The 27,492-nt window shown below is 44.2% G+C and overlaps 1 protein-coding gene across 1 annotated transcript in view; it reads left to right on the forward strand.

Annotated features, from left to right (window-relative positions):
• Positions 1-27,492, forward strand: part of KCNMA1 (potassium calcium-activated channel subfamily M alpha 1) — a 749,962-nt gene that overhangs the window by 524,194 nt on the left and 198,276 nt on the right. Inside the window, 5 exon segments of the mRNA XM_036027545.1 lie at positions 6,477-6,587; positions 9,144-9,249; positions 12,082-12,164; positions 16,076-16,145; positions 21,827-21,982. Coding sequence (XP_035883438.1) covers positions 6,477-6,587; positions 9,144-9,249; positions 12,082-12,164; positions 16,076-16,145; positions 21,827-21,982 — 526 coding nt within the window.

Consider the following 27,492-nt stretch of genomic DNA (forward strand, 5'->3'; position numbering starts at 1 on the left):
GGAATCCTTTGGGGCAGTCCTTTGGGACAGGCCATCGGCACAGGAGGAAGTGGGAAGGCAGGAGTTGGTGTAGCCTTCCTCCTTTTGGGCAGTACTTTGAGTACTGACCACTGTGTGATGTGATGTGGGTTGTGGGGACTCTTGCTACCCCACCCTGCTTTCTATATGATAAAACACTGCTGAATTTTTTTGACAAGTCTTTAAGATGCATTCCCATCAAGTCAGCAGCTACCAATGGTGGGAGGCATTGGGGGGACGTGGGATGAGGAAAACATGATTAGAAGGCTCAGCAGAAAGACAAGAGATTCTAGCATATGTATTTGATATAAATATTATAGTTTTACAGAGACATCGAGATCAATATATGCCACATTTCATCTACCTCTTTGACAAAGTGAGCACAATGTATTCAGGAAAAGCTGTATAGGATTTTCAATTTACTCTGTATGATTTATTGTGACAGGATAGCTATGGGTTTTTCAAGTTCTTTATACTTGTTCCAGTAAAAATGGATATAGTATCTTTAAAAATAAACAGCCCAGAGCTGTGCATTTTACATTGTCTTCCTAGAGTGAGGCTCTGCTAAAGAGAGATGTAAGACCCCTGAGCCCTTGTGAGACTTGTTGCAGTTGGATTAGCCTCTTTCCTCAATCTTTAGCATTTTTGGGGGGGGGCAGTTGTAGGAGCATAAACAGGTAACTGAATTAGGAAGCTGTTGCACAGGTGTAGACAAGATAGGCCAATGGCATGAACTGAGGTGGGGCCTGAGAACTGGAGCCCTGAGGGAGGATTCATCAGTGTCTGCAGCATAGCCCAGTCAGTCTGGGCCTCTTCATTTTATAGTGACTCGTCTCTGGTTGCACAGGATTGGAGCTCCTTCCAGCACACCAGTTGCTTCTCTGTTTAGAAGGCATCAAACCACAGTGGTAGGTCTACCCTTGCTCTGGCATTTACTTGGCACTGAATCTCTGCACCTCAGTTTCCACATCAGAATGATGTAGGCACTAGACTCTATACTCGCCAAGGGCGATTATGACACAAGGATACACATGAGAATATGCAAGGGAGCCCATCACTGTCACAGTCCCTTTTTCAAAGGCTGCTGGCTCTGCGCAACACTACCTGAGTGTTTTTAAAAAGTGTGTAGATTTTTGGTCTCATTGAACTAAGCTCAGTCTCAGTGGCTATCGATGATTCATTCCCTAGAGCTTGGAGAAGCTTTGTCTGGGGGCCCCCTCTCTGCCCTCCTCTCATGCCTCCAGCCCTAAGTCAATGCTCCTAAGCTATCCATTCTGAAAGGCACCAGTGACATTGGGTTCTAAAACTGGGGTTCCAACTCCACAGGGGCACTCCAGCTTCCTGACCCATTTCTAAGAGGGGAACAGAGTGATTGTGGAGAATGTGCAGGATTTCATTCTGGAGATAAAGATGCTTATAACACCAATATGTACTTAGTGAAGAGGCACCCATGAAATAAGCAATTGATCATTTTCTGGTGAGCACTGACAGTGTTCATAATAGTCAGGCGTTGTTCTTGTTCTGATTAAGTCATATTCAACTCCTTGATGCCATGCTTGCATCCTGACCCGCTGGTGTTTCCCACCTCTAATTCAACGGTGCCCATGTTTATGGGGCCCTTACCCCAAACCAGCCGTGCTTGCTTCCACTGGGTGAGTAAGTCCTTTCCACAAACCCATCTGCTATTATTTTTTAATTTCACATGCTTCCTCGTGCATCTGAGATGGATCTTTTAATCTTAGACATTAACATTAGTTTATCCCAAGAAAGATCTGTTCACAGAACTAACAAAGCTTTAAAAACCAAAAAGTACATCTGATGACAAATGGTTATGGATTTAGGTTTGTTGGCCATCTTCACAGACCAGGTGACCAGGCCTGCTAGCAAGCAGTCGTGATCGCCAGTAGTCTAAAAATGTTCAAATCTAGAGCTCCAGATGGAGGCAGCATTTGCTACCTTTAAGTGTAACTTTCCTAGCTGTTCTCCATTGTCCACAAACCATCTAGATTTCTGTTACCCTTGGATCCTTGGGCTGGTGAGGAAGTCTTAAGCTGGACATGGCTGTTAATATCTAAAATGGATATTTGCATCATTTTGCGGCCCTGGGTTTGCCCAGTTATGTGGCTTAAGTTGAAAGTTGGTTTAAAGTTTCTGCTGTCACTGAGCCTTCGCCACCTTGCGCCTTCTGGCCTGACTGACCAGGTGCCACCTGAATCTAGTGATACTGCCTCTCTGTGATGCTTTAAGTGAGGTTTATCTCTGTCCACTCCAGTCCCCACACTAAGCCTCTCCCCTGGCCTAGGGAGGAACGCTCAGACACCCCCTCCACCATGTGTTCAGGAGGACCTCCTGTTGGTCCAGCCTGCCTAGCTTGAAGGAGCAGAAGCTGAAGCCTGTGCCCTTTCCACATCATCTCTTTCTTCTTAGTGAGAGTGAAAGCCAGAGACCTGGGTCACGTCCTGGGAGAGTCACTTTTACTTGCTGTGGGATCCCAGGCACATCACCTAAGGAAATCGAGGTTCAGAGAGGTTATCTGAAAAGATGCAGGTAACAGACACAGGATTGTCTGAGGATTAGGTGAGATTATATGGGACACAGAGCATTTTATGTCTGCTACATATTGATTTACAGGAGATGTAAATTTACAGGAGGTGTCACATGAATCCTACCATTTAATGCTAACCATGAGCCAGACCCTTTACTAGGCCCATCACATGTATTGCCTGTTTAAATAAATCCTCCAGCCCCTCAGAGTCTGACTTCATAATTATAAAATGCAGAATTGGTACCTTGCCTAAGACTGTTCAGTGATTTAGCCTCTGAGCTGAGCCATCACAGGGCTATCAGAGTAGCAATCTCACACGGTAGATTTGTAGGTGTCACAGAACCTGACAGAGATAATTTTGGATGAGGATCTTTTTGGCGTTCTTCAAATCACATACCACAACAACCATCACTCTGCTTCTGAGGACAGCATACCCTGCTCTCAATCTTAGAGCATTTTCAATTATATTTTCAATTGTTGAAGATACAAGAAACTCTGTTTCTCTTCTCCCCTCAATAACATCCTTCCCCAAACTACTGCCTCTGGAATTTTCAACTCCTGAAAATATTTCTGACACATAAACTTTCCCTCTTTCACCATCCATCCCTCGAACTCCGGCATGGCCCTTGGCGTGTCCTCAGATGAGAGCTGGTGGGAGCAGACCTTCTAATGCAGATGCCGAGTTAGAAGGGCGGCCTCTCCCCATCCATCAATTCTAACTGCATTCAAACATTTTCAATATGTGGGTTCCTTGATAACTTTCACTGTATGGAAAACAAAATAGAGGGAAATGATTATTGGCACAAAAGGGGGAAGCCGTAAATCTCCAAATCAGATATAGGACAGATTGGAACAATATGGGTTCCCCAAGGTTGCCATGATAATGCGTCTAATAACTCTCCTTGGGCAAAGAGGCAATCTGCTTTCAATCAATCTCGCTTTTTCTGAGCAGAAATACCAATTATGTTGAAGGAAGATTTTTTTTCCCTCCCTTTTTGATAAAGACTGATCTCTACCCCAGAAATCATGCTATAGCTAAAAGATATATATTTTAAATTGTCTAGAATGGTATTGGACAGCTAACACCAAATGAGAAAAGTCTTTTTTTTTTTCTCCTCTCTTCTGCTAGCATTTGTCTACTTCTTGAGAGAAGTGAAAGCTAATTAAAGGCTTAAGGGATAATATTGATTGCATTGGAATATATTTTATATATACCCAGCACATTTTCAACTTAGAGAACCCTGACTCTTTCTAAGGCTGAATAAATCAGCTGGCTGGGTCTTTGATTCAAGGGTGAGAGGGTGAACTCATCTCCTTCCCCTCCACTTCTCACACATCCATCCTTGAGATGAATGATTTTAAACGAGGAAGAGGGAATGCTGGCAGATATTCATTCAGTTCTTTGCATACAGGATAGGAAGGATGAATGTCCAGGCATTTCTCTGGCCCACTCATTGATTCGAGTTCAGCTTTAAATAATAACTGGGCTTATGCTGGTACAGAACTACAAGCTTTGCAATGCCTGGGGCAGGAGGCTGGCTGGGGGTTTTAACATCTCAGTCCCCTCATCTATGGAATGGGGGAAGAAGCTTGCCCAGGATCACACACATCTTTGGTGGCAGAGCATGAAATCAAATATAACATACTTTGACATCCAGGTGAAACCAAGATCAGTCCTGTGGAGGTACCCTTACCTTGGATCATGCTGGTTTCTTTATTCACTCATTTTTAGTCCTCACCCTAGGATATGTTTATTGATTTTAGAGAGAGAGGAAGGGAAAGAGAGAGAAAAACGATGTGAGAGAGAAACATCCATTGTTTGCCTTCTGTACATGCCCCTACTGGGAATTGAACCGACAATCTAGGTATGTGCCTTGACCAGGAATCGAGCCTGTAACCTTTTGGTGTATGGGATGACATTGCAACCAACTGAGCCAGCTGGCTAGGGTGCTGGTCTCCAAATCATGGAAATTTGTGGGCAGAAAGTACTAGAACTGCCTTAAGCAACCCCACTGTCATTTGCGAAGTGGTCAGGAGGGAGGTCGTGTTTCTTAGTCAATTTCTGAACATACCTGGCAAATTCAAAATCAGAAATCTTGTTCAGATCATGTAAATTCAGGAGAAGCCTGTTGTGTTCGTATAAATGCACACGTGCCACGAGCAATGTTTTAAGGTATGTGATAAAAATGTATATAATCCAAGTGTTTAATTTATATCATGTATTCTGAATACTATGTATGTTAGGAAGGTGTTAGTCATATGGATTTTGAGCATAAAATTTGAATGGGTGGCCAAGGGACCTCCCTCAACCTAGCAGCTACCGGCTAGAGAGCACAGCAGTCATGTTCAAATGTCTTGTCTGAGGGAGCTGTGGACACTCTCCCCTCCCTGTGACACCCTCCACTTGCCTGATCACTAAGTACAGCTCCGTAACAATAACAGTTCATAATGGTGATATTATTAACTGCAATGTGCGTATTATTGATTTACTCTTTGTTCTGCATCATTATCCTTTCAGCAATGAGTTTACTGCATTATTCTCACATACTTAGTCAAGCACCAAATTACAACGAAAGGGCAGGCTCTTGTAATGGCATCTAATGGAACATTGCATAAGTGATCATCACTGCCTCCTATTATGAGCTGCCTCCAGCCATGCGCTTTCTGCCTTATTGGAATGTGCACCGAGCAATTACCAAGTGCAAGGGACCTGGCCATTTTGAAATTTCCCACAGAATTATTGTGTTTCACGTTTGCCACCTGCCCATGCCTCACAGTCCAGCCAGGGATTCAGCCTTTGTCACTACTAGCCTGAGGGGCACAGGGACCTGGGCTGAGCCCCTTGCTACAAGCTCTTTACTATAAGCCAGCAGGTTTCATCTGTACAGTCAGTCCCTGACTTTTGGTCCCAGGGCTAACTCTTGCACCAAAGTACTTAGTCCTGAACAGGCATCATGTAGTGATTATAAGTGGCCACAGTATAGCTTGGTGTTAAAGTCAGATTGGTTCAGGAGCCCACAGGTGTAGGGGGGACACTTGTTCCAATAGTTCTGGAAGAGGGGCTCCTCTCCTCAGGAACAGCCACCATCTCCAGAATTGGAAGTACAAACTACCCTGGAACAATGAAAATAATGCCAGCCTCATCTCTTTCTAGCTTCTCTCCATCTTGAGGTCAGTTCCTTCAGCTCTCAGAGAAATCTCCGACACCCTAAGGAAGCAGCTGTCTGAGGACACACAGATCTGCGGCCTGATCTACGATTCCATAGGCATCCTGTCCCCATTTAGCCCTGAGTAATGCTCACTTACTGTAAAGTGTTACATGCCCCCATTGTCGGAGGAGTTATGGTGGAAAAATGCAAAATTTTCCTTTTTACTGCTTATGGCCAGCAGAGCCCATAACGTGTCAAGCTGCACATTAGCCACCCTGATAAAAGTTCGCTTTCTTACACACAAAATCATCGTTTCAGCAAGATTTGTTATCTCATTACCTGATAAGCTCTATGTCATAAACCAAGACTCATTCAGTAAATCTCCCGGGAGGACGCTTTGTGGGCAGAAAGGGAGAGATATGAATCTGCAAGGGACTTGATAATGCAGCATTTAAGTGCAAGCATAATGTCACTTATTGTTAAATGCATAAAACCACTTGGCCAAACGGTTGGGCTTTTAATAGGATTTTGTGCAGCATCAGGTGAGAAGCCATATGCCTTTTTTGTCGCGGAGTCACTGAGCACCTGCCAGCACCGCTGCTTTGCCTCACAGGCCTCTGGGGACAGGAGCTGGGCCTTTATTGAGGCCGGGGGAGGGGGGTCATGAATGCTTTCCTGCAGCTGCGCGCTTCCTCTGTCCTGCTGGGAGTGGGTGTCTGGGTCATTGCTGGGCCGGCCCCTTCTAACTGACCTCTCCCATTCAGGCACATTGTGGTCTGTGGACACATCACTCTGGAGAGTGTTTCCAATTTCCTGAAGGACTTTCTGCATAAGGACCGGGACGATGTCAACGTGGAGATCGTCTTTCTTCACAAGTAAGAGGCCCCTGTTGTTTCAAGACCCTTCACCCAACAAGACACCCAGAGGGGGACACCCTGAGTGTCTGCAGGAGTGGAGGTCTGGGGGTGGCACTGGGGAAGCAGAGCAGAGATGAGTGAGTCACCATCCCTTCTGGCCTCACTGGAGAGGACAGTATAAACCAGTGGACGTGGAAATAGCACACTAACACAGTGATGAGAGCAGCACCTGTCTCTGTGAAAGCAATTCTGGAGTTTATTATGGGTCACACACATCATCACTGTCCCCTCAGCTGTCTAGATCTCTGTGATCCAGATGCGTCCACAGTGTCTGGTGTGGGATGATTAGCAGTATGTTGTGAATGCTTTATGAGTGCCAGAGTGACATAGTGACCAAAGAAGACACAGACCTAACAGGAAGCAGGGTGAAGGTAATAATAATAACAACAACAACTATGGTTCCTAGAAACCTTCAGTGGGGAACCCTGCTTGATGGTCACAGTGCATACAGTCTCTCTTGTGATCAATAGGAGTTAAATACGTGCTGTAGACTCAGAATATCTGATCTGAATCTTGACCCAACCAATTACTTGTTGAATTACTTGTTGAACTTCTCTGGGCCTCAGTTTCCACATCCATAAGACAAGGAGACCATCATGGTTTCTACCAGCCTCCTTGGGCTATTGTGAGAATGAAAAGAACTAACTCTTGTAAAGTATGCAGAGCAGAGTCAGGCGTGAAGTAACTGCTCAATAAATGTGAGCTTGTACTGTGAAAGATAAGATATATCAGGTTACATAATCAATTTAGAAGTTGGGTCTTATATATTTGTTTTATAGATGAGAAGGGCAAAATAGCTCCCCTCTGCTCAGTGTTGTTGACTTTTTAAGCTTTGTCACATCCCCTTTTAGGTAAAAAGTAGTCTGCTCCAAGGATGGAAGGTTGGGAGGGCGTGGCTTGAGCCTGCTGACATGGGTTGCACTGACTTCTTTTATGGAGATGGGTCTGTGAAGGGGCCAGCCCTAGCCTTAAGTTGCTGGAGGGACAAAGCTTACATGTTGGTGTTGGCTCGATACAGCGTTGACCACTCAGGACTCAGTCCTGCTCCGAGATTTCCCTGCAAGCTCCCATTCTGTGCATCCTTTTCCTGTGGGCATTTGTTCACCAAACTGGCCACCATGTTTGAGCACCAGAATTTGTTTTCTCAGCACCGACTTCTCCAAGTTCTGAAAAGACTGGCCAGGCCATGGGCCTCAGAGCAGAACCCACAGATGGATTTGGTGCTTAGCTGCTCTACCAGCTCTGGGGCTGTCTTCTGCTGAGCATTTTAGAAAGTTCAAGAGAAGTATAGTGGGTAGGTTCTGCCCTCTTGTTGGTTGAACATTTTAAGCAGAGCACATGTGCAACATTAGATAGAGCACAATATTGACACTGAATTAGCTTACTGAGGTTAGTTTAATCAAGTGGCAGAATGGCTGGGGGCCTGTGTACCAGGGAGGGACCCCCACTTTTTTATTACTGAGGCAGGATTCAGGAAAGAAGCATGGTTTGTGTAGGATCTGGAAGACTGGTCAGATTTATACAGGCAGCTACTCTTCTCTCGCCTGTGTATTTGGTCTGAATCAGCAAGTTGGCTTCTTATGCTTCCATTGTTAACACTCCTCTGCATCTATTAGTGTCAGCATGGCAGTCGGTGGCCCAAGTTAATTCTCTTGAAGCTTTGTGTTAATAACATACCTTCCTCTAGGATTGTTTTGAGATTTAAATGAGTTCATACTTGTCGAGTGTTTAGAATTGTATTTGCTATGTAGTAAATGCTGAAAACACTAAAATTTATTTTTACTAGGTATTTAATAAATGTTAGCCAAGTGTTGATTAATAAAGTTCTTGGCGCCTAGTAGGTTCTAACTATCTCCCAGTGCCTAGTATCGTACCATGTAGAAAGCAGGTATTTTTCATCTCTCCAGAATTGAAAAATGAATGGTTATCATACCTATTGTTATCACTGATTTAATCTTTATCCCCCAATGGGAAAGATGTCTTTACAGCTCAGCCCTAAGAATGATGGATACCATACACAGGTGGGAACCAAGAACAGCACTGAAAGTAAATGAACTGTGTGTGTGGCTGGTCAGAGGTGACATTTTTTGATTCAGTCCCTATGGAATGAGAAGTCCAGGAGCTAGAGAAATAGGGAAAAGGCTTCTGATAGAAGCAGGAGGTTTCACCAGGGGACCTTCGGCTCATCACTGATGTGACAGCCTCAGTTTCTCTACTCATAAAATAAGGATTCTACTCATAGTGAAGTCGAAGACATTTTGCCCTATTCATTAGGCTTTGCAAAAAGTCATGAGCCTGTTGATTTCATCTTGGTATTGGTTTTTCTTTGCAGTTGGGCTGAGATTTTACATCTCTTGAATGTGAACCTTTTATTTATGACAAACACAGGGGCTACTTTGAAGGTGAAAGCCTTTATTCAAGTCTTCCTCTGTGGAAGTCAAGAGAGGGGAGGCAGCAGAGGCTGAAATACCTGAGTCTGTCATGCTAATGGCCGTGTTTTCTCCCCCTGCACAGCATTTCTCCTAATCTGGAGCTCGAAGCTCTATTCAAACGACATTTTACTCAGGTGGAATTTTATCAGGGTTCAGTCCTCAATCCACATGATCTTGCAAGAGTCAAGGTAAGAAGGGAGGAGTGACTTCTGCTTTTACTCCATCTAAAGAGGGGTGGTGGTGCCTGATTCTGGTGAGGGACATACCCCTCAGGATGGCCAAGAGTCACCTCTCAACCCTTAATAAGCCAGAAACCACCAACCTTGACATCACCCTGCCTTTGGCCCCAGGACTTCGTTCTGCTGGCACCTGGTAGCTCACCTGTAAGCAGTCCACCCTTGAACTAGCCCTGACATGAAATTTATTTTGTTAGTTCCTCCAGTATCAATACTGCTAAAGGAAGTAGACTAGTCTCATTCACAACATAATAATCAAGTTTTTCCCATCTTGAATACTTAAATTGGTCTCAACATAGTTCTGAAATTTATTATTTTTATCAGAAAGGAGCATTAACTATAAAATGTAAAATAAAATTTTAGCAAGCCATAAAACATTTTTAGCTCTCTTTTTGTCCCCACCAAAGATTAAGGTGCAAAGCTAAACATACAGGTAGCCAGTACCAGTTGGTAATGGGCTCCTTCTTCTTTCCAGAACGTGCTAACATAGATTCTTCTTATAAGAGACTGGGGTACAGCAAAATGGCATCTGCTACTTTACTCATTTTGTATCAGTTTTGTAAGCACACTCAATATTTGCATGACAGTGAGTATAGATTAAAATTGTGAATCCACTGATATGTAAATGCTAACTGTGGCCACCACATAATGTCATTGGCAAACACGAATAAGTCAAAAGTATTTGGGTAAATTCTTTGGATTATTAAGGAAAACTGGAGACACTTGGGTCACATACCAAGGAGACAGCCATGCCCTCCCACCAAATGCAGGACTGGCATGTTAAGTAGAACATACCAAGTAGGACAGATTGCAGGGTTGAGCCAGCACGAGAAGTCTTATGCTTATAGGTCCAGTTAATCTTAATATTACCCAGACTCGATCCAAGTCAGGGCTAATGTGAAAGCTTAGGAGAACTTAGAGAAAATAGTTATTGTACTAGGACCTAATTTAGATGTAAGCAATTATTAGCACAGCTCACAGGAATAAATTATTTTTGGCTCATATGTAGATAAGTCAGTAGGTTATAGTTGGAGGTAGTCTGTAACATGTTATTTTATTTATACAGGTTTGCTGTCTTTTGAATATCTGAAAGCTAATTGAATACTGAGCTATTATTGGATTCAGGGCTCTCATTTCCTCTTACTCCCCTGTTAAGGTGTAAGAAAGGTTAGAGGAAGTGTTACAGAACAAAGGGAGGCCAAGGGCGATATACTATTATTGAAAGAATACCCTACCATGCTCAATTGTCCCCTGAGTTATAGGAAAGACATCTCTCAATGCCAGAGATTTGTGAAAAGGAAAGGAAATGTTTATTTAATGCTATACACACTTAAAGTAGTGACCTAATGTCTTCATCAAAATCCCAAAGTCCCTTAAAACACCCACAAATACACACAGTCCTTCCTTCCCCTCTTTGCCCCTGTTTCTGTATCTCAGGAAAAGAAATAGAAGCCTGTGTCTCAGGCAGCCCCTGGTTCTTCCCAGCAATCCATCTCAGCTGGTAGGCCTTCCTCAGTTCCCGGCACTCTCAGCTGTGTTGCCAGGATCTCTGCTAAAGCCGGGTGGTGGTTCCCCCTTCTAAAGCTGTGGGGGTCCCCACTCTGGCAAAGCCACGTGGCTCTCCTTTCTATTGTCACAGCCGCATGGTTCTCTGCAGTGCCACAGCCAAGTGTTCCCTCTGCACAATGACCACAGAAGTCCCCACTCTGGCAACGCCACATGGTTCTCCCTCCACAATGGCCAAGGGAGTCCCCACTCTGGCAAAGCCATGTGGTTCTCCCTCGATGGCTGCCAAGTCTGGGTTTAAATCCCTGTACCATTCTTCCTCTACAGCCCCATTTCTGACTCCTCCCACAGTCAGCTACAGTTGCCAGCACTCCCATATCCTTCCAGTTTTACTGGGCTGCCATAGTGGGTCTGGGCAGGTGTGGCCCCATGGTGTGGAGCCAATCATCTCCAAGCTCTCACGCAGGTGCTATAACTAGGGGGAGTTGCCTCCCAGTTATGCCTTGGGGGAGAGTTACTCCCATCCCCCCCCCTCAGAGTATGGCCACAGCTATTTAGCATATCTATGCAACCAGTTAAAGGTTATAGATATGCTAAATGACCATGCCAGAGGTTAGCTGCAAAGCTGTTGCTATGCGAAACAGCTCTCAATGGCCCTGCTCCATTTATCCCTTCCCCCAGCCCACACCTGTGGCGGGGGGAGGGGGGTGGACATCCTAATATTTCCTGGACAAATGGAATGGATAAATGAACCTTGAGTTCTGGACCCCATTCCAAATCCCTATTTGTCCCTGCCCCCCTTGGTTGCACCCTGTAACAGAAGGACTTTGGAGTCTACATTACTGAATCCCCAACTACTCAGTCAACTTGATAACCTGAGAAGAGGGGTGTAGTCCACCTAACTCCATTTCCCACCTGGAAAAGTTCGGGTGATGGTGCAAATGATGGGGCAAGGGGTTGGGGGGTGGGTGGACTGAAAGGCTTAGTTAATAGTTATTTAAAGAAATATGGAAAGCTCACCTGTAAGGGACTATGCAAAAGGAATGGTATAATCACCAAGGTACATATTGTGCCGTTCAAGAGAAATAAGATGAATTGTTGATATCATAACAAGAACTTGCAACCTACACTTTTGACAAAAACTATAATCTCTCAGGATTTTTTTAAAAAAATTTCCTTGCAAAGTGCCAGGTTCCTCAAGAGCTGTTAAAAGAGAGAGTCTGCTAAGCATGGCTATTTATATGTTTGTGTTCTGTGATTTTCCTTTTGGTGTCTTAGATAGAGTCAGCAGATGCGTGCCTCATCCTTGCCAATAAGTACTGCGCTGACCCTGATGCTGAAGATGCCTCCAACATCATGAGGTAAACTTGGGGAGGCTGGGGAAAGCTCTGGGCTTGGTGCTCTTTTGGGTCCCCTGCAGAGCACCATCTACCCCATAAACTATCCACAACTTGCATGTGCCTGGGAGGAGCTGAAACTGTGGCAGGCACAGAGGGCAATGCCACAAGGCATTGTCAACAGGAAGTTCATTCTTAGAAGATGGGAACTCTGGGGTCTTGAGTTTGAGATCCTTTAGACAGGACTAGGAAAGGAAAGATAAATTTAGGTGGGCATAAGCCTGAAATAAGGTACCATGTTTCCCAAGGGGGAATGGACCTGAGATACCTTAACTGGGGGTGCTTTTGTCTCTCGGGACATTTTGAAACACCTGGAGATGTTCTTGGTTGTCATAACTAGGGCATAGTCCTGCTCTTGTCTGGTGGGTAGAGCCTAGTAATGCTGCTCATCATCCTATAATGCAAAAGACAGCTCCCCACAGCAGAGAATTATCTAGCCAGAATGTGAATAGGGCTCAGGGTGAGAAGCCCCATGTTAGAGCTTTCCCAGTGTGTCTATAGCATAGTGATTAATGTCACCCACAAAGAGGAGTTTATTTACCAATGAGTTTGTTTCAACCAGTTTCCCCAAATGAAAACATTTTGTTCACTGAATACTTTCTCAACGCTTTTAATACTAATAAGAATTTTTAAGACAATGTGCTATAGAGAGTTTTCAAAACTATTTGACTCCAAGTCCCTGCTCCCATTTTTATAGAATATCCACTGTGGGACACTCTTTGGAGAACCCTTCCCAGTAACTTCCTGCAAATGGGTCGAGCCTGTCTAAGGCCACCCCCTGCCCAGCTCCTACTCTTTACCATTTCAGAAGAAAACTGCTCCATGTTTGTTCTTTCACAGACCCAAATTCCAGACATCTTGTGTCTATGAAATGTCTCAAAAGTTAAGCTATTTTGCTCCAGATAGTTAAAGCCCTTTTGAATTCTTTTCTCCTACAGCAGAGTGGTTAAGAGCTGGGAGGGAATAATAAGGAGAACCTTCTGGAGAAGAGATGAACTAAGAGAAAACATTTCACTCCCACTATATTCCCAGGAACTCTTGCCTAATTGCAAACAGCCATCTTTGGGATCTAGACAAAGATTCCGATCTCCCTGCGGCTTGGTTTACTGTGTCCTGGGATTTCACCGAGGTACAGGGTTGGGAAGTTGCCTTTGCATCATCACAGTGCTCCCATCTCCTTTCTTTGCCTTTAATCAGAGGCCCCAAGTGACATGAGCCTCCCCATCAGTGAGGTGGGGGAATTTCTCCCTGCATTTCGGGTGAGCAAGTCCTCCTCTCAGCATCTGGTCCTTGTGTCTGGCAAGCGACATCTGGCGCGATGTGCTCTTTGCACTCGCTTTTCTTTGGCAATATGATTAGTGCAGTCGTTTTGAGGAAGTCAGTGCCTGAAGTCTTGTAAGCATTGGACTTGCCAGGCTGCAGGGAGATGGGTTCACCCCTTAACTGGTCACAGCTGGAAAGTGACTGCAACAGCCTCAGCTTAAGGTGGGTCAGTCTGCCCTTTCCTTGTGTAACAGGAAAAGACACTGGCGTTTGGGCTGCCTGTCACTACCAAATCCAATAAGCAATGACAGTGATTGAATCTTTTATGGGTACTTTACTCAGATGGCTGGCGATCGGAAAAGATGGTGGGTTCATACCCAAACAAACCATCTTCCCTTCTCTTTCCTGGCCAGATCTTTTATAAGTGGGTGGGGGAGGACAAACAAGATGCGGTGAAGGCTTTGAAATTCAGAAGCCATAACATTCCTGTCCTGGGCAGTTAGCTTATTCCAAGGGGGAGGGGTGGTCATCTGCTCTCCCTGGAGCAAAGGTTCAGATGTCCCCAGGCGGTAATCTTCTATCAGTGCCCCAAGAGGTCGGCTGTTTTTCCCAGGAGCCAGGATGGGCCTTATCTGTAGTTTCTGAAACAAAAGCTTTAACATGCACATTACTTGCTAGACTCATACCCTTTAACCTTAAGCTAAAATTTTCCAAGTCTTGAGTCCCCTATCACTTGAACTAGGATTCCCATGATTCACTAAGTGTTTGTATCATTGGGAGTGATAAAAATGTAGTCTTTAAGAAACTAGACCTCATTGTCTTCAAAATTTCATCCAAAAAATCAAAAGAAGATGAAGCTTAATGTGTTAACTCCACAAAAAGTTTGAGGCTGGCACTGCTTTTTTTTCCCTTCAAAAGTGACTAGTTGAAATGATAATAGCTTTGAAATGGGCATTTCTCTTAATCACAATATTTTATATAAGCCCTGAGTATGATAGGGTTAATGTGAAGACATATAGGTTCCCAGGGTGAGCGGTGAGTGGCATGATGCCAAGGCATAAAGATTCCTGAACAAAGTATGTAGTATCAGAAATGTAATTAAGCTATCCATTAACCAGAATCAGGACTAAGGCCTGGGCAGCAAAAGGAAATGGGAGATCCAGGGTTAAAAATGGGCTTTGTCTTTCCCTTATTTATATAAGCCTCCTTCCTCCTTAATTTAATGAGACCAATCTGCCCCTTTTGAAATTAAAATGTCAAAGATCCATTTGAAATGAGCTAATGCAGAAAACTGGCTGATGCTGTGAACTGAATTCCGAGGGCTGACAAAGGCTCAAAGTCCTTGAGTTATAAGCATGGGCCAAAGCAACACTTTTTCAAAAATAAGATGAAATCCTTCAAGTGCAAAAGCCCAGGGTGAATTTGTGCACGAGGGACTTATGTGTGATCTGTTTCCTAAATTCACAAGTTGTAGCTTTTCAGACAAAGATGCTTCCTGGCTGCCTTTTCCCCGTCTTTGCACAAAAAGGGAAGGGGCCATAGCGTTTCTTTGTGGGAAGTTTGTGGGGGTGGTCATAATAAATGCACTTGCATTTCTGAGTAGGCTTAGGAGGTGGCCTTTCTGTGGATTCCATTCTCTAGCCTTCCTTGTCACAGAAGGAAATGTACAATGTCACCTCTGACAGAGTCGGTAATGACAAGAACCATAACTTACACGTGGAGAGGGCTTTTAATGATTTCAAAGCATTTTCACATCTGGTCTCTCATTTTGCTTTTCATACCAACCCCGTGAAATAAATAAAGCAGGTACTGTTGCCCCCAATGTCCAGATGAGGAAACAGTCACAGAGGACCAGGATTTCCGGAAGGTCACCCAGTTCGTTAGTACACTAGCTGGGACTGGAGTCCAGGTGTTTCTATTCCTCTGCTCCTGGCCCCTCCCCTTTCCACAGAGGGATTGTCAAGCAAACAGAAGGGGAGGGGTGGACAGTGGTTAATCCTGAGCTGGCCTGAGGGAATTTTGGAGAAATTTTCCACCAAATCAGGACCTATGGAAGGCTGAGCCATCGATCCCATCTTAAGGGCCCTGCTTAGAGATCATTTTTGTGAGTGGCCATGTATACAACAATTAGAATCATTTGATTTTTCAGTGTTGTCTCAAGTTATTAACTTGGGGAATTGGACTCCTAGCAAATTGTTTCTAGGCTCTCTTCCCCAGGGCATGAGATTGCAAACCTCCCTTGGCCCCATGAATTGGGCTTGCTTTCTTTAGGTGCCTATATAGGCAACGAGCCCTGACCCTTGTTCTGGAACCCCCACCCCCAGTACACACCCCCTCACACACCATCCATTGCCAAGACACTACAAGGCCTCTCTCTTCTTTTATGCCCAGGACACAATCTATGACAGTTGTGTGGTTTCTTTGTCACACTACCACGGGGTACAGCGGTGGAAACACAGTTTAACTTGGCTCAGTGCCTGCAACCCCTCAGGATGGTCCTGGCTGCTGGCACCACACTTAGTGCATTTGGTTATAATCAAATTAATCTTATCAGACTCCAAGGGTAAGGCTAAGGCAAACCGTGTCTCAGCTTTCCTTTTTTTCTTTTTCAGAGTAATCTCCATAAAGAACTACCATCCGAAGATAAGAATCATCACTCAAATGCTGCAGTATCACAATAAGGTAGGACAGTGAGAGCCCCTCCTAGGCTCAGAGATGCACACATGGGTCCAACCTCTCCTCCCTCACTGTATAGCCAAACACATGTGCATGCACACACAACAAAGGCCTGGATAAAGAGGGTGATGGGCAAAAACCTCCTTGGGCCATTTCTTTAGTCCAAACATCTTGTTTGTAGTTGATTACGGGGAGCAAGCACCTTCAGTACTGATTCATTCATTCAGGAAGCATTGCTTGGTCCTGTAGTTTCAGAAATATTGACGCATTTTTAGATCTCCTTCCAACAACTTCCCTTTTTATATGTTGCACTAGTTTCTTTAGTTGGTATTTACTGAATACCTCCTAGGTGGTCCACATTCTTTGCCTGACCCCCTAACCCCACATGGATATAATGAAGTCCTATTTTGTGCCCTCAAGGATTCAACACTCAATGTGTAGAGAGTGTCTCAAATTGGACTTTTCTATCTGAGACCACATGAATGTCGGGGAACAGAACATGGTTGGGTGGAGAATGCAGAGTGTGGCATGCTCAAATTCAAGATAAGAATTGCATGGTTGAATTCAGGAAAAACAGTTGGCTAGCTAGAGATTAAACATGTAGGAATTGTCCTAGTGCTACAGCTGACAAGGGGGTTGGAAAGTCTGTGTTGTTTCCCAGAGCCCAGTCTTACTCAGAGGCAGTGCTCCTTCACTCAGACTGTCATTAAACTCCTAGGAAAACAGCTTTGGGGGAGGGAAGGTGGCACTTTTTTCTGCTTGACATGGAACCAGTTACTTGTAACCCTTAATGAGGCTTAGAAACCAGAGGCTGCTCAGTACCTGGAACCAGGTGTCCTGTCTGAACAGAATAACTCCCTGCTGGGCTTTGAGTGAGCTTGTGTCCCATCTTATAGGCTACATTCCCTATGAAATCGGCAGTCAGGTGACCCAGAGAAGACCCCACTCTGCCAAATGCTCCAGTGCCATGCCATTATTTCTTAATTGTTGGCAAGTGCTGCCCCATTTTGTGAAGTGGAGGCCCATCAGCGGCTGTTGTTGAGTGGAGCCTGCTGTCAGTGACTGGCCTGCCACGCAGGTCTGCTGCCCACTGCCAACTGTTGCCCAGCCCTGGGCAGGTGGTTCCATGACAGACAGTGTTGCTCTGCAGCCAGTGGGCTTGGTGATGGGCACCCAAGGTCACGTTGTCCTGTGTGTCTCTGGAAAACCCAAGGACACTAAAGAGAGAAAGTGAGGACATTGGTAACTCACCAGCACTGATTTGGAGTTTTTCTGACAGCAGCCCCTGCAGGTGGAGGAGGAGCTGTGGCCGGTGACAGCTCCTAAAGCAACTAACTTCTTTCATTTGTGATTTGAAATTTTCTTTCACGTGGGAGTGCTTTAAGCTGTTGTTTAGATTTTTTGACTGAATTTAGATTGAATAGGAAAATTAATATGGTATATTTACAAAGGGACTTCAATTTCTTCCTTTCTGCTTCCAATGAGTGCTGATGTAGCATCTTCAAGAAATTAAGGAGGATTTCAGTTACGGGATTGTTGTCAAACTCAAAGTAGCTTGGCGGGCCTAAGATCCAGATGGCACCTGGACAGTGTTCTCATGATTGCAGCAAGCTGCATGTCTTCCACAAACCTCCATGTCATAGTTGTTCAGAAACTATGATGACCCGTGATTAACTGACCCGTGATTATTTGCTTAAGACACATTTTATTTTAAACCACCGTAATCTACCCTAAATTCTAAAACCCTAATCCTTGAGGGTTTTAGAATTGGGCAAAAATCACCTATGAGACGTTGCCCCTGGAAGTTTTATTTTATTTTAAACCACCTTAATCTACCCTAAATTCTAAAACCCTCAAAGAACAGAAAGTCCACTGGTCATTATTTGTTATCTTATTCCTTATAGAGTTGCAACTAGACATTCTTCACCTTGCTTTATAGTTTAGCCCTGCTCCCTAAGGTCTTCCTATACCTACCCTTTCATTGTGTTTTTCCCACCTTCCATGCAATATTATTTTTCTTCCTTTCTTGGCACTTTCTCTTCACCAGACATCTTCACCCATTAAAACTTGCTTTCAGGAAAAAACCTGGTATGTGTATATAAGCTTATGTCACTGTCAACATAGTCCAAGGGATAGTTAATTCCATCATTGGATAGCATATATGAAATATAGAGAATTTCAGTCCCCTGTAACTATATGAAGGTGGTATTATTATTTAGGGCCTAGAGGCATGTAGGGAAGCTGCCTGCTCGCTCTCCATATACTCTCATAAAACTGGTCCTGGTTTGTCAGCATAATAATCTCAGATATTTATGTCATATTTTATGGTTTTAAAAGAGCTTTGACATCCATTATCTCATTTAGTCCTCTTCTAACCATCTGTGCACTTTAACATCCCACTGTGTCTTTGGGACTCTAAGCTCTGTCTCAGACAGAGCAGCTCTGGTCAGCACAAGTCATGATCACTTGGCAGCCAGTGAGCTAAGAGAACTGCCAACTACCACCTTCTCTTTGAACAGAGCCATAGTCCACTGAACCAAACTGTGGTGCCTCAGAGTAGGCCTCATAGAAAGATTCTGTGAGGATGTATTCTCTAAAGTGGATGTGTTTAACATCATCAGAGTCCATGGAAATGCTTGCAGCCTAGTCAACTTCAGATAAGGAAAGAATATAGTCTAGGAAGTTTTCTGATTTGATTGTAGATGACTTGAATCTCTTCAAGGAAAGAATGGTTTGTGGTGTCTTGGAAAAGCGTTGGTCCTGATGATTTAGCTATTACTGGACTTTTTCCTTCCAGCAGACTGTAGTGAAAGAGGTCTTTTTCCCTGACCTGGAAGCCAAGTCCTAATGGCCCAGTCTTTTTGACTTGCTCACTACAAACTTACACTAGGGTGTTGAAAGTGTTTTCTCTATTGTGACCTTCTTTATTCCTCATGGGGGCCTCCCCACAGTTTTGTGTGTAGTGAGAGGTGGGGCTGGGACTAGAATTCATTTCTCCTGGTTTCCCAGGACAAACTGTTTCACATTTCTCCTTCTTGAGATGAGCAATGGCTCAGCAGCAGAAACTGGGCACCATTGCCTGCTGGACCCTGCTCAGCAGGTCTGCTTCTCCAGGTTAGAGAGGATTGCCTCTAGACTCCCATGCAGCAATGCTGGCATTTTCCACTGGACCTATACTTCTCTCAGTGAGAAAGGACAGAGTTGCCAGAAACAAAGAATTTGAGTTCCTGGGTCACCTTCCTCGTTTCGTTTCATGCACACAGAAGTCTCTAGTCCTGGGCTCTGGTGCATCCCTCGCAGCTCCCTCCTTATGATTGCAGAAGCTATGGGGCCCAAGAGAGGAAGCCCCAGAAACAAAAACAAGTGCCTTTTTTGTGTACTAACACGTAGAATATGTTTAAGGAACTCAAACCAGATGGGCACAGGAGGGACCCAAGGCCTAAAAGCCTGGACCTCATACCCTGGATGACACATGCAGATGTGAGAACCCTCTTGAAAATGTTTTGTTTGTTTGTTTGTTTGTTTGTTTGTTTGAAGATGCCTGCCTGGGGCTTGGACCACCCAAATCTTTCACACTTGATGATTTTATTTTTCATTACTTAGATTTAATGTCTCCTCATTCTTCTCAGATGGTGTTAATGCAGATGAACATTTCTTCACTGAGACTGATTGATATATTATTCTCTATGGTGCCAAGGAAGTGGAGGGGAAAGTGGCCTTCATAAGCCAGTGGAGAGTAAGGAGAAAAATGAAACAAAGGGCAGGGCTCCTTGCTGCACTGAGGATTCAAAGTGTGGAAGGTGATACTCAGCTGGACAGATGCTGCCATCAGCTGTGGCCCACACACGGGACTATTTGAACAGTGCTGTCATCAGAAGGATACAGTCACGTCTCCCAGGAGTAGACTCCACTGGGTCAGGACGCACGAGATTGTCACAGAACTGGATTTTGCAAGAAGGGGTTTCATAGGAGTGGTTATTTCTGAAAGCAGAGCGGGGACCTTTGAACCTGCCCCTTGTTTCTCCATGGAGTCTTGTATCACTTAGTACAACTAACTATGTATATGGTGCTAAAGTGAAGGGAAGGCTCCTTGGTGCCCCTCAGGTTTGGAGAGAAGAAGTAACCTCAGGGCTGTAGAGTCTTGGCACTGGGGCAGAACCCAGAGGGTTCTCTTCCTTGCAAAACCAGGGGTCTTTCTGCTGAGACCTGGACACTTGCTGAGTTTTAGGGGCACAGATTTTGCATTTTTGGATGTGGCCTTCTCCATTTATTAGACAAATTGCGTCCTTAGGAAGTTCCTTTATAAAATAAGCCAAAAATAACTACCTTCTTTTAGTATACCCCAGTCAATCTCAGTTCTGGCCCCTGGAACACAGCCAGACCAGCCTTATCTCTCTTCACCACTACAGCACCTGGGTATTCAGAGGTAACTCTTCTGTCTCCGTGAAGGTGTGGCCCTACTTCAAGCAAACACTGCTGGCTCTCTTAATTGTTGTTCTAAAGGTGTTTTCCAGAACTCACATCTCTCTTTGTGCGTCATTTGTTCTCTGTAAGTTATTCAAACAGCCAGTTTCCCTTCCTACATCTGACTGGTAAAACTGGATCAGGCACTCTGGAACTAGCCTGACCAATTCACATGAGAATGGAGCATTCATTGACATTCATTTCCACTGATCTGGAGACCATTTCTAACTAGCAAGCATTGGCTTGCTCTGTAATTTGTCACATGGTTGGCCTCTCATGGGTTTACTTACCCACCACTTAAGGTTTTTTTTTTTCTTTTTCTTCCTGTCTGCTGCCAAGTTAGGTCTTCTCATTTTGAATTTATATAATTGATTTTTCTTAACCTAAATGCTATACTTGACATTAAGACCTTTTAAATCTTTTCTGGTTGTTTTTTCTGCCCACTTTTTCAACTCTGGAGAACTTTTCAAATCTTGATTCTTTCATCCAGTGTATCATCTATGACTCCGCTTCATGCCACTTAAAAGTAATTGGCTGAGCATGGCTCTGGGCCCTGATCTCAGCATCTGACCTAACTGTTGAATAGGATCAGTCCATCTGCAATAGATTGTAACATGTCTACACTGTGATTTGCCTGATGATTTAGGGCAGTGCTTCTCAAAGTGTGGTCCCCAGGCCAGCAGCTCAGCATGGCCTTGACCTTCTTAGAAATGCAAATTTTCCAGGCTCACCCCACACCCACTGAATCAGCAACTGTGGAGGAGGGGCCAGCAATGTTTCTGTTCAGACCCTTCAGGTGACTCTAATGCTAGCTCAAGCTTGGAGTAGTGGGAAGGTAGGTAAAAAAGAAATCTCAAGTACCCAGGCATCTGACAGCATTAGAGTTTGTCTGAGGAGCCAATTTATGAACAACCTAGTTAGATGACATACTAGTAGCATGGGCCAATGTCACAAGAGGAATTTCCTTTGGACTTTATTTGGCTAAGGTCAAACCTGAGAGGAGGTCTTGGGCTTGGTGGGCACAGAAGCAGTATTCCAGAGAAACTGAAGTCTGATGAAGAGAAGAGTTGAGTAAAACACCAAGCAGTAGACACAGGCATGGGCAAGAAAGGACAAGTCTGGATGACCCTGAGCAACTGGGCAATGCTGCACTGCCCAAAGGAGATTTTAAACAATCAAACATTTAACAAAGTAAGGTCTCATAACTATTTTTCTTTCCACAGGCCCATCTGCTAAACATCCCAAGCTGGAATTGGAAAGAGGGTGATGATGCAATCTGCCTCGCAGAGCTGAAGCTGGGGTTCATAGCCCAGAGCTGCCTGGCCCAGGGCCTCTCCACCATGCTCGCCAACCTCTTCTCCATGAGGTCATTCATAAAGGTAACGTCGTGTCCTATTAGAGCACATTAGCCCCCGATTCAATTTGTCGTGGGGTTGAGTAGAGAGCACAGCTTAAACTCAAAACAGATCGACGAGCTTTAACCACTTTGGTTGAGGAGAAATTCCTTGTTACAGATTTGGGCAAGAGGCCAACTTCTTTCAAAATTATGTTTTTATTTTTATTTGGCACATCCACGGCCATTAAATGATTGTTCAAAGCACAATCCACTCTTTTTTTTTAGATAAACCACATGTTTATCTATCAACAAAGCCTCCGCTGTTAAAACAAAAATATGATTTATATACATTCCATATGGCACCAGAGCGCCTAAAGAAAAGAATTATCATTTTGCTCTTTTACATCAAGTGGCTGGTGGACCTCTCACTGTGCGGATAAATGCAGACCATGTGTTTGTGCTGAAGCCCAAACCCCAACAACATAATTCATTTATTTATTTCTGCACAATCAAGGAGGCCAGCAGGGCTGACATGCCATGGTTATTTGAATGGTGAGTGAAACGATGAACTGAGTCCTCGTCAGTGGCGCCCTTTACACCGTGAGGCACACGGTCTGGATTTGCTCATCGCCTTGTCAGCTGGCTCACCCCAGCGGGGCCCCTGCCTGCTGGACCAGCTCGGGCAAAGAAAGACCCAAATCTGTCCTCACAGGCCAGGCCAGGCATGTTCCCAGGATGTTGGGTTGAATGTTCAGGCTCCTACTGAGAGGGCCCTTGGAGCTCAGTGCATAATAAACCAGAGAATAATAAACCAGTCCTTATCCTTGGACTGTTCTCAGCCTCAGCAGTCAAGGTGGCAAACCAGTGCATTAAAAACTGTTTAGTTTGGGTCTCTCTGATTTGGCACTGGTGGCCATTAGTTCTAGATCTGGGCTTACATTCCCCTCCCTGTTATTCATTTATTCACCTTCCCCTTCTTGACTTAGTCGTGGTTAAAGTGGGAAGTCAGTGAGTCACCAGGGGGTTCTGCAAAGGGCATCCATACCTTTGAAATCAAAGGTGTGAGGTCTCCAGGCACTTGCTGTCATTGCTGCTATATCTACAACCAGAGATAAGGCCTTTGGTATGTTGAGGACATGGCCCTGGATTTGGTGAGAGGGATTGGCTGGAGGATGGAGATGCAGGTGACAGAGTAACTTTATGTCAGTGCTGATCAAGGGCCTCCACAACTTGTCTAACTTAGAACACAGTATTTTTCTAGGTCCTTACTTACTGTACCCACCTAATTTATATTATGTAGCCAATTTATAGTTAGCATTCCTCTGTAAAAGAACAAATAGTTTTGGAGTCCCTTCAATCACTTTAGCAATGGATATCTTGATGAAAAACTTCTTCTAGTCACTGTGTGTGTACAGACCTCAACTTCACTGAACCCCTGGCTCAGACCCAGCTCACAGATAGGGACATTGTGTTCCTTTAAGTGGCTTCTTTAGTCCAGGCTGCAAGTACCCTGCCTGGCTGAAACAGATGCAGGCAAAGGGGAGGTGGCAGGGTGATCGTGTTGCCAGGTGTAAAGACAAGCCCAGAAGCCAGATGGAAGCTTGTGTCTCCTAGACCCAGGATAAAGAACTGTCACCAAGAGAGGTCTTCGGGTTCGTTCAGCCAAGCTCTGGTGGTTCTGCCCAGTGGGGAATTGCCCGCAGGACCAGGCACGAGGTCCGAGGCCCTGGACTCTGCTTTCTTGTGTTGATGTAACACGGCCTTGGCAGGGCCCCACTGCCTATGGGGCACTTGACATGCGTATGTTTTGATTTTGTGGTGCCTGCATGGAAACTAGAGCCACCTGTCAGGAAAATTAATAAAATGGATATGACACTGATTCTTCAGTGTTATTACCAGCAGGGAGAGAGAACTTCTGTCCAACCTCCCTTAAGACCTCTGCAGCCAAGGACATTCCCTCCAGCCCAACAAATCCCACTGCCAAGTTCCTATTTAGGAAGAGCCTGTGGGAGAGGCCTGGCCCGGTCCTGGTGTAACTAAAAACACATTTCCCTCCCGGGGTTATGTTACTGTGTTGTTTCTGTCCAGGCCAGCTCCTTGGTGTTTGGGGCTAGCTCTCTGCATATGGCCACATGACATTCAGGTGGTCTTCATGTTGGGATTCGCTAGGTGACCTGGAAACAGCACTTCCCTTCACTGATTTTTTTCATTTAAAATAGGGACAGCCTTAAGCATAGGTTCCCCATTCTGTAATGTCATCTCTGCACACTTACCCTCCAAATCCCAGGTCTTTGTCTCTTTTAAACACTACAGTGATGCCTTCCTTGGAAAGTTTTATATATTGTCTCCCATTCCAAGGATCACAAGGCCTTGACTTATTTTTATTTGGGGGCAGACAGAGAAGGAAATCTATAAATAGATTGTTGTTTACAGAAATTGCTTCCTTCCCTACTATCCCCCATGTCCTGTGCAGAAAATGCATCAGCACTTAGTCCTATCAGGATGGAGGGAGACAAGATGGGCCTTTGGCAACCTTTGATCCCTTGAGAACACTTAGCATTTCTAGAAGCCAAAGGTGGAGTGTGAGCTCACCCTCCCTCTGGCCCTGGGTAGGTACCCTATGTGTTTCTTGGTTTGGCAGAATATACTGTACTCGGTCCCTCCTGAAAGAAGAAGAAAGAGGAACAAGACTGAAACTGTGATGATATATTATGGGCAGAAGCACAGTGATTAGCTCCTGGGTTTTTAGAGCCAAGACTGAAAGTGAGGCTGAGAAAGCTCAACAAAAGAGAAAGGGGCTACTGGTGTATGGCCGGTACAATAGAGACCTAGCCCAGAGGCACCAGGAAATATGAGGGAGCACTTACTGACCTTCCCTAAGGTCACTTTCAAAGATCCTTACCCTAGGACCCCAAGTCATTGCCCCTGAAACCCTGGCTCTCATATTGGACACATTATCTGTGGATGGATCTAAATTTTGGGACTCTATTTCTATTTTTAGCCCACATCTTTTGAGTAATGAAATTTTAAAGTTCGCCTTTAATTTGTTCCACTTAACCTTTAAAGCATGAGTTCTACAGTTTCTAGTGTGCTGGGATTTGTTTAACAAGCCATGCTGACTTTATACCTTTATGAAAGAGGCTCAGGTTGGCCATTGTGGGGGTCCTCTGGCCCAGTAGCCTATTGCCAATGCCAGGTTAAGCATTTTGTCCAGCAATACCCAGTTTTGACCTACAGTCCCTCTAAAGAGTAAAGGTGAATGTTCTGGTTACTATGACTTATGAACATCTGTGCCTGAAACATCTTGTTCATTTACCAGTATCTGATCTCCTACCATCTACTTGTCAGGTTCAAGTGAGAATCTTCCTAATGTCTTCTGTAAGGACCAAGACAATGAACTTATTTAGCCTATTTGCCATCTGCCTCATCCTTGAATAAGTGGCCACACTTATATCCTCCACTTGGCTTCCTCACTTGGATGTAATTTAAGATTCATTGATTTTTTTTTTTTATTATTTTACAGTTTTACCATGTAACACTTAACTTTCTCTCCAACAAATCTGGTTTTAAGTTGGGGCTTGACCTGCTATTTTTGTGAATTGTTTTATTAGTCTTGCTAGGATTAGCTGTCCTTGGACGTGATAAATTGTATGTGTGGGTGTTGTGTGTGTTTAGAGTGTGATTAATTCTTAAAATTTATTTTCATTCTACACTAAGTCTTCAAACTGAGCACATTTAAATTGTTCTTAGCATCACCAACTATTTAAACTCGGCTAATCTACCTTTTTGTACACACACGTGCACTCTCTCACACAGCCTAGAATATAGCATGTGTTTTTGTAATTATTTCTTCATTGTATAAATGAGTTAAGAAAATATGTGATACACTTTTAAAGTTTTTGCCTGTTTTATAAGATTTGGAATTGTGGGTGAAATTTACATAGTATTGATCCCAGTACCGTCTCCTCCATCACATTTTCTATTTGTGAAGAGGAAGCACTAGAGAGATCAGACCCATGTTATTCAGACAGTATCTTGGCTGAGTGGACTTTTCTGGATAGAAAAACCATTTGCTCATTATTGTTATTATCTTGTTGAGATAAACTCTCAGCAGTACATAACCTTACCAATAATTGCGGCCAATGGAATTTTTAATACTTTTGTGTTATGTTTATGTACATGTGTGTGTTTGAGTATATGTGTATATAAAAACACGGTTTAGAAGCCGGAAACATAAATCAAGAATCTTTAATAATAGCTGAAATATACTAGGTCCTAACCAAATGCCAAGCCTTATGCTGTGCTTTATATGAATTATCTCATTTAATTCTTACAATGACCCTATCCAAACTTGGCACTATTACTAACCCCACTTTACAGTGGAAGGCACTGTGGATTAAGACAAGTTCAGCAACCTGCATGAAGACATAAAGTTGGAATGACAAACTCAGTTGTTAAACCCAGACAAATTGACTCCTGGTCCATCCTTGGGTATAACAAGAGAAAATAGGATCAGCGATAAGAGGAAACCTTAGCCAGTACCATCATCTTAACACAAATCTTAGCTTTCTATAGTTTATTTTATAGAAACTATTGATTCAATAGAGATTCCCTGGGCATCTACCATGTTCTAGGCAGTGTGCTAATCAGCCTGTCATCTTTATGGCTAGCAGACACTGATCAGCTTCTGTTCAGATGGGGATGTAGGAGCACATGTTTGCACAGCTCCATTCTGTGGGTCTTGTTGGCCTTCCTCTGTGGCCATTGCTGCAAGGGCAGAGGCCACTGTATCAAGTCAGATGAGGGGTTAGCCTAGTCTGGGATGAGTCAGGGAGGGAAATGAATTAGACTCCCGAGAGGGAGCTGACATCATACACTGCTGTGTTTGGGATGGGGGGTAAAGCTAATTGGCTTAGGTAGGTGCTTCTGGGCATCAACAAGCAATTTTTATTGGCTGGTAGGTATAAGCTCTGCAGGCCAGAGGTGTTTATCCAGGTGAGGGAGGCATACTAGAAGCAGGGCTGGATTCTCTCTGGAGAGGGAGCTGGTGAAAGGATCTCTGAAATGGGATCAGGGATCCAACTGATAAGACTGGAATCAAAGTGGTCTTCTACGTCTGATGCCAGAATAGAGGGTTTTTTCTGGCAAAGTAAATGCATGTGGCGTGAGTTAGAAAGTGAGATACAAGCTGTAGCTTATTCCATACTGTACTCATGGACGGTGTCCCCCTAACTGCACCCAGACGGTGCCCTGACAGTGGACCTCTGCAGATATCCCTGATCAGTGGAGGGTGGCTCCCAGTCCAATTATACCCACTTCCTTCATAATCTTATTCATTCTCATAGCTTCTAGATAAATCGATGACCATGTTTATATCTCTACCTAGAACCTCTCCCTTGAACCCGGTGTCATCCATTTACCTTCTACTCAACATCTCTATTTAAAAGTCTCATCTCATCTCAGACTTAACATATCCACAGTAGAATTCTTGGGGTTTTTTTGTTTGTTTGTTTGTTTTTTACTATAAACCTGTTTTTTCCCCTTTACACTGTT

This window comes from Phyllostomus discolor, chromosome 5 (genome assembly GCF_004126475.2).
Source record: "Phyllostomus discolor isolate MPI-MPIP mPhyDis1 chromosome 5, mPhyDis1.pri.v3, whole genome shotgun sequence".
NCBI classification, from domain to species: Eukaryota; Metazoa; Chordata; class Mammalia; order Chiroptera; family Phyllostomidae; genus Phyllostomus; species Phyllostomus discolor.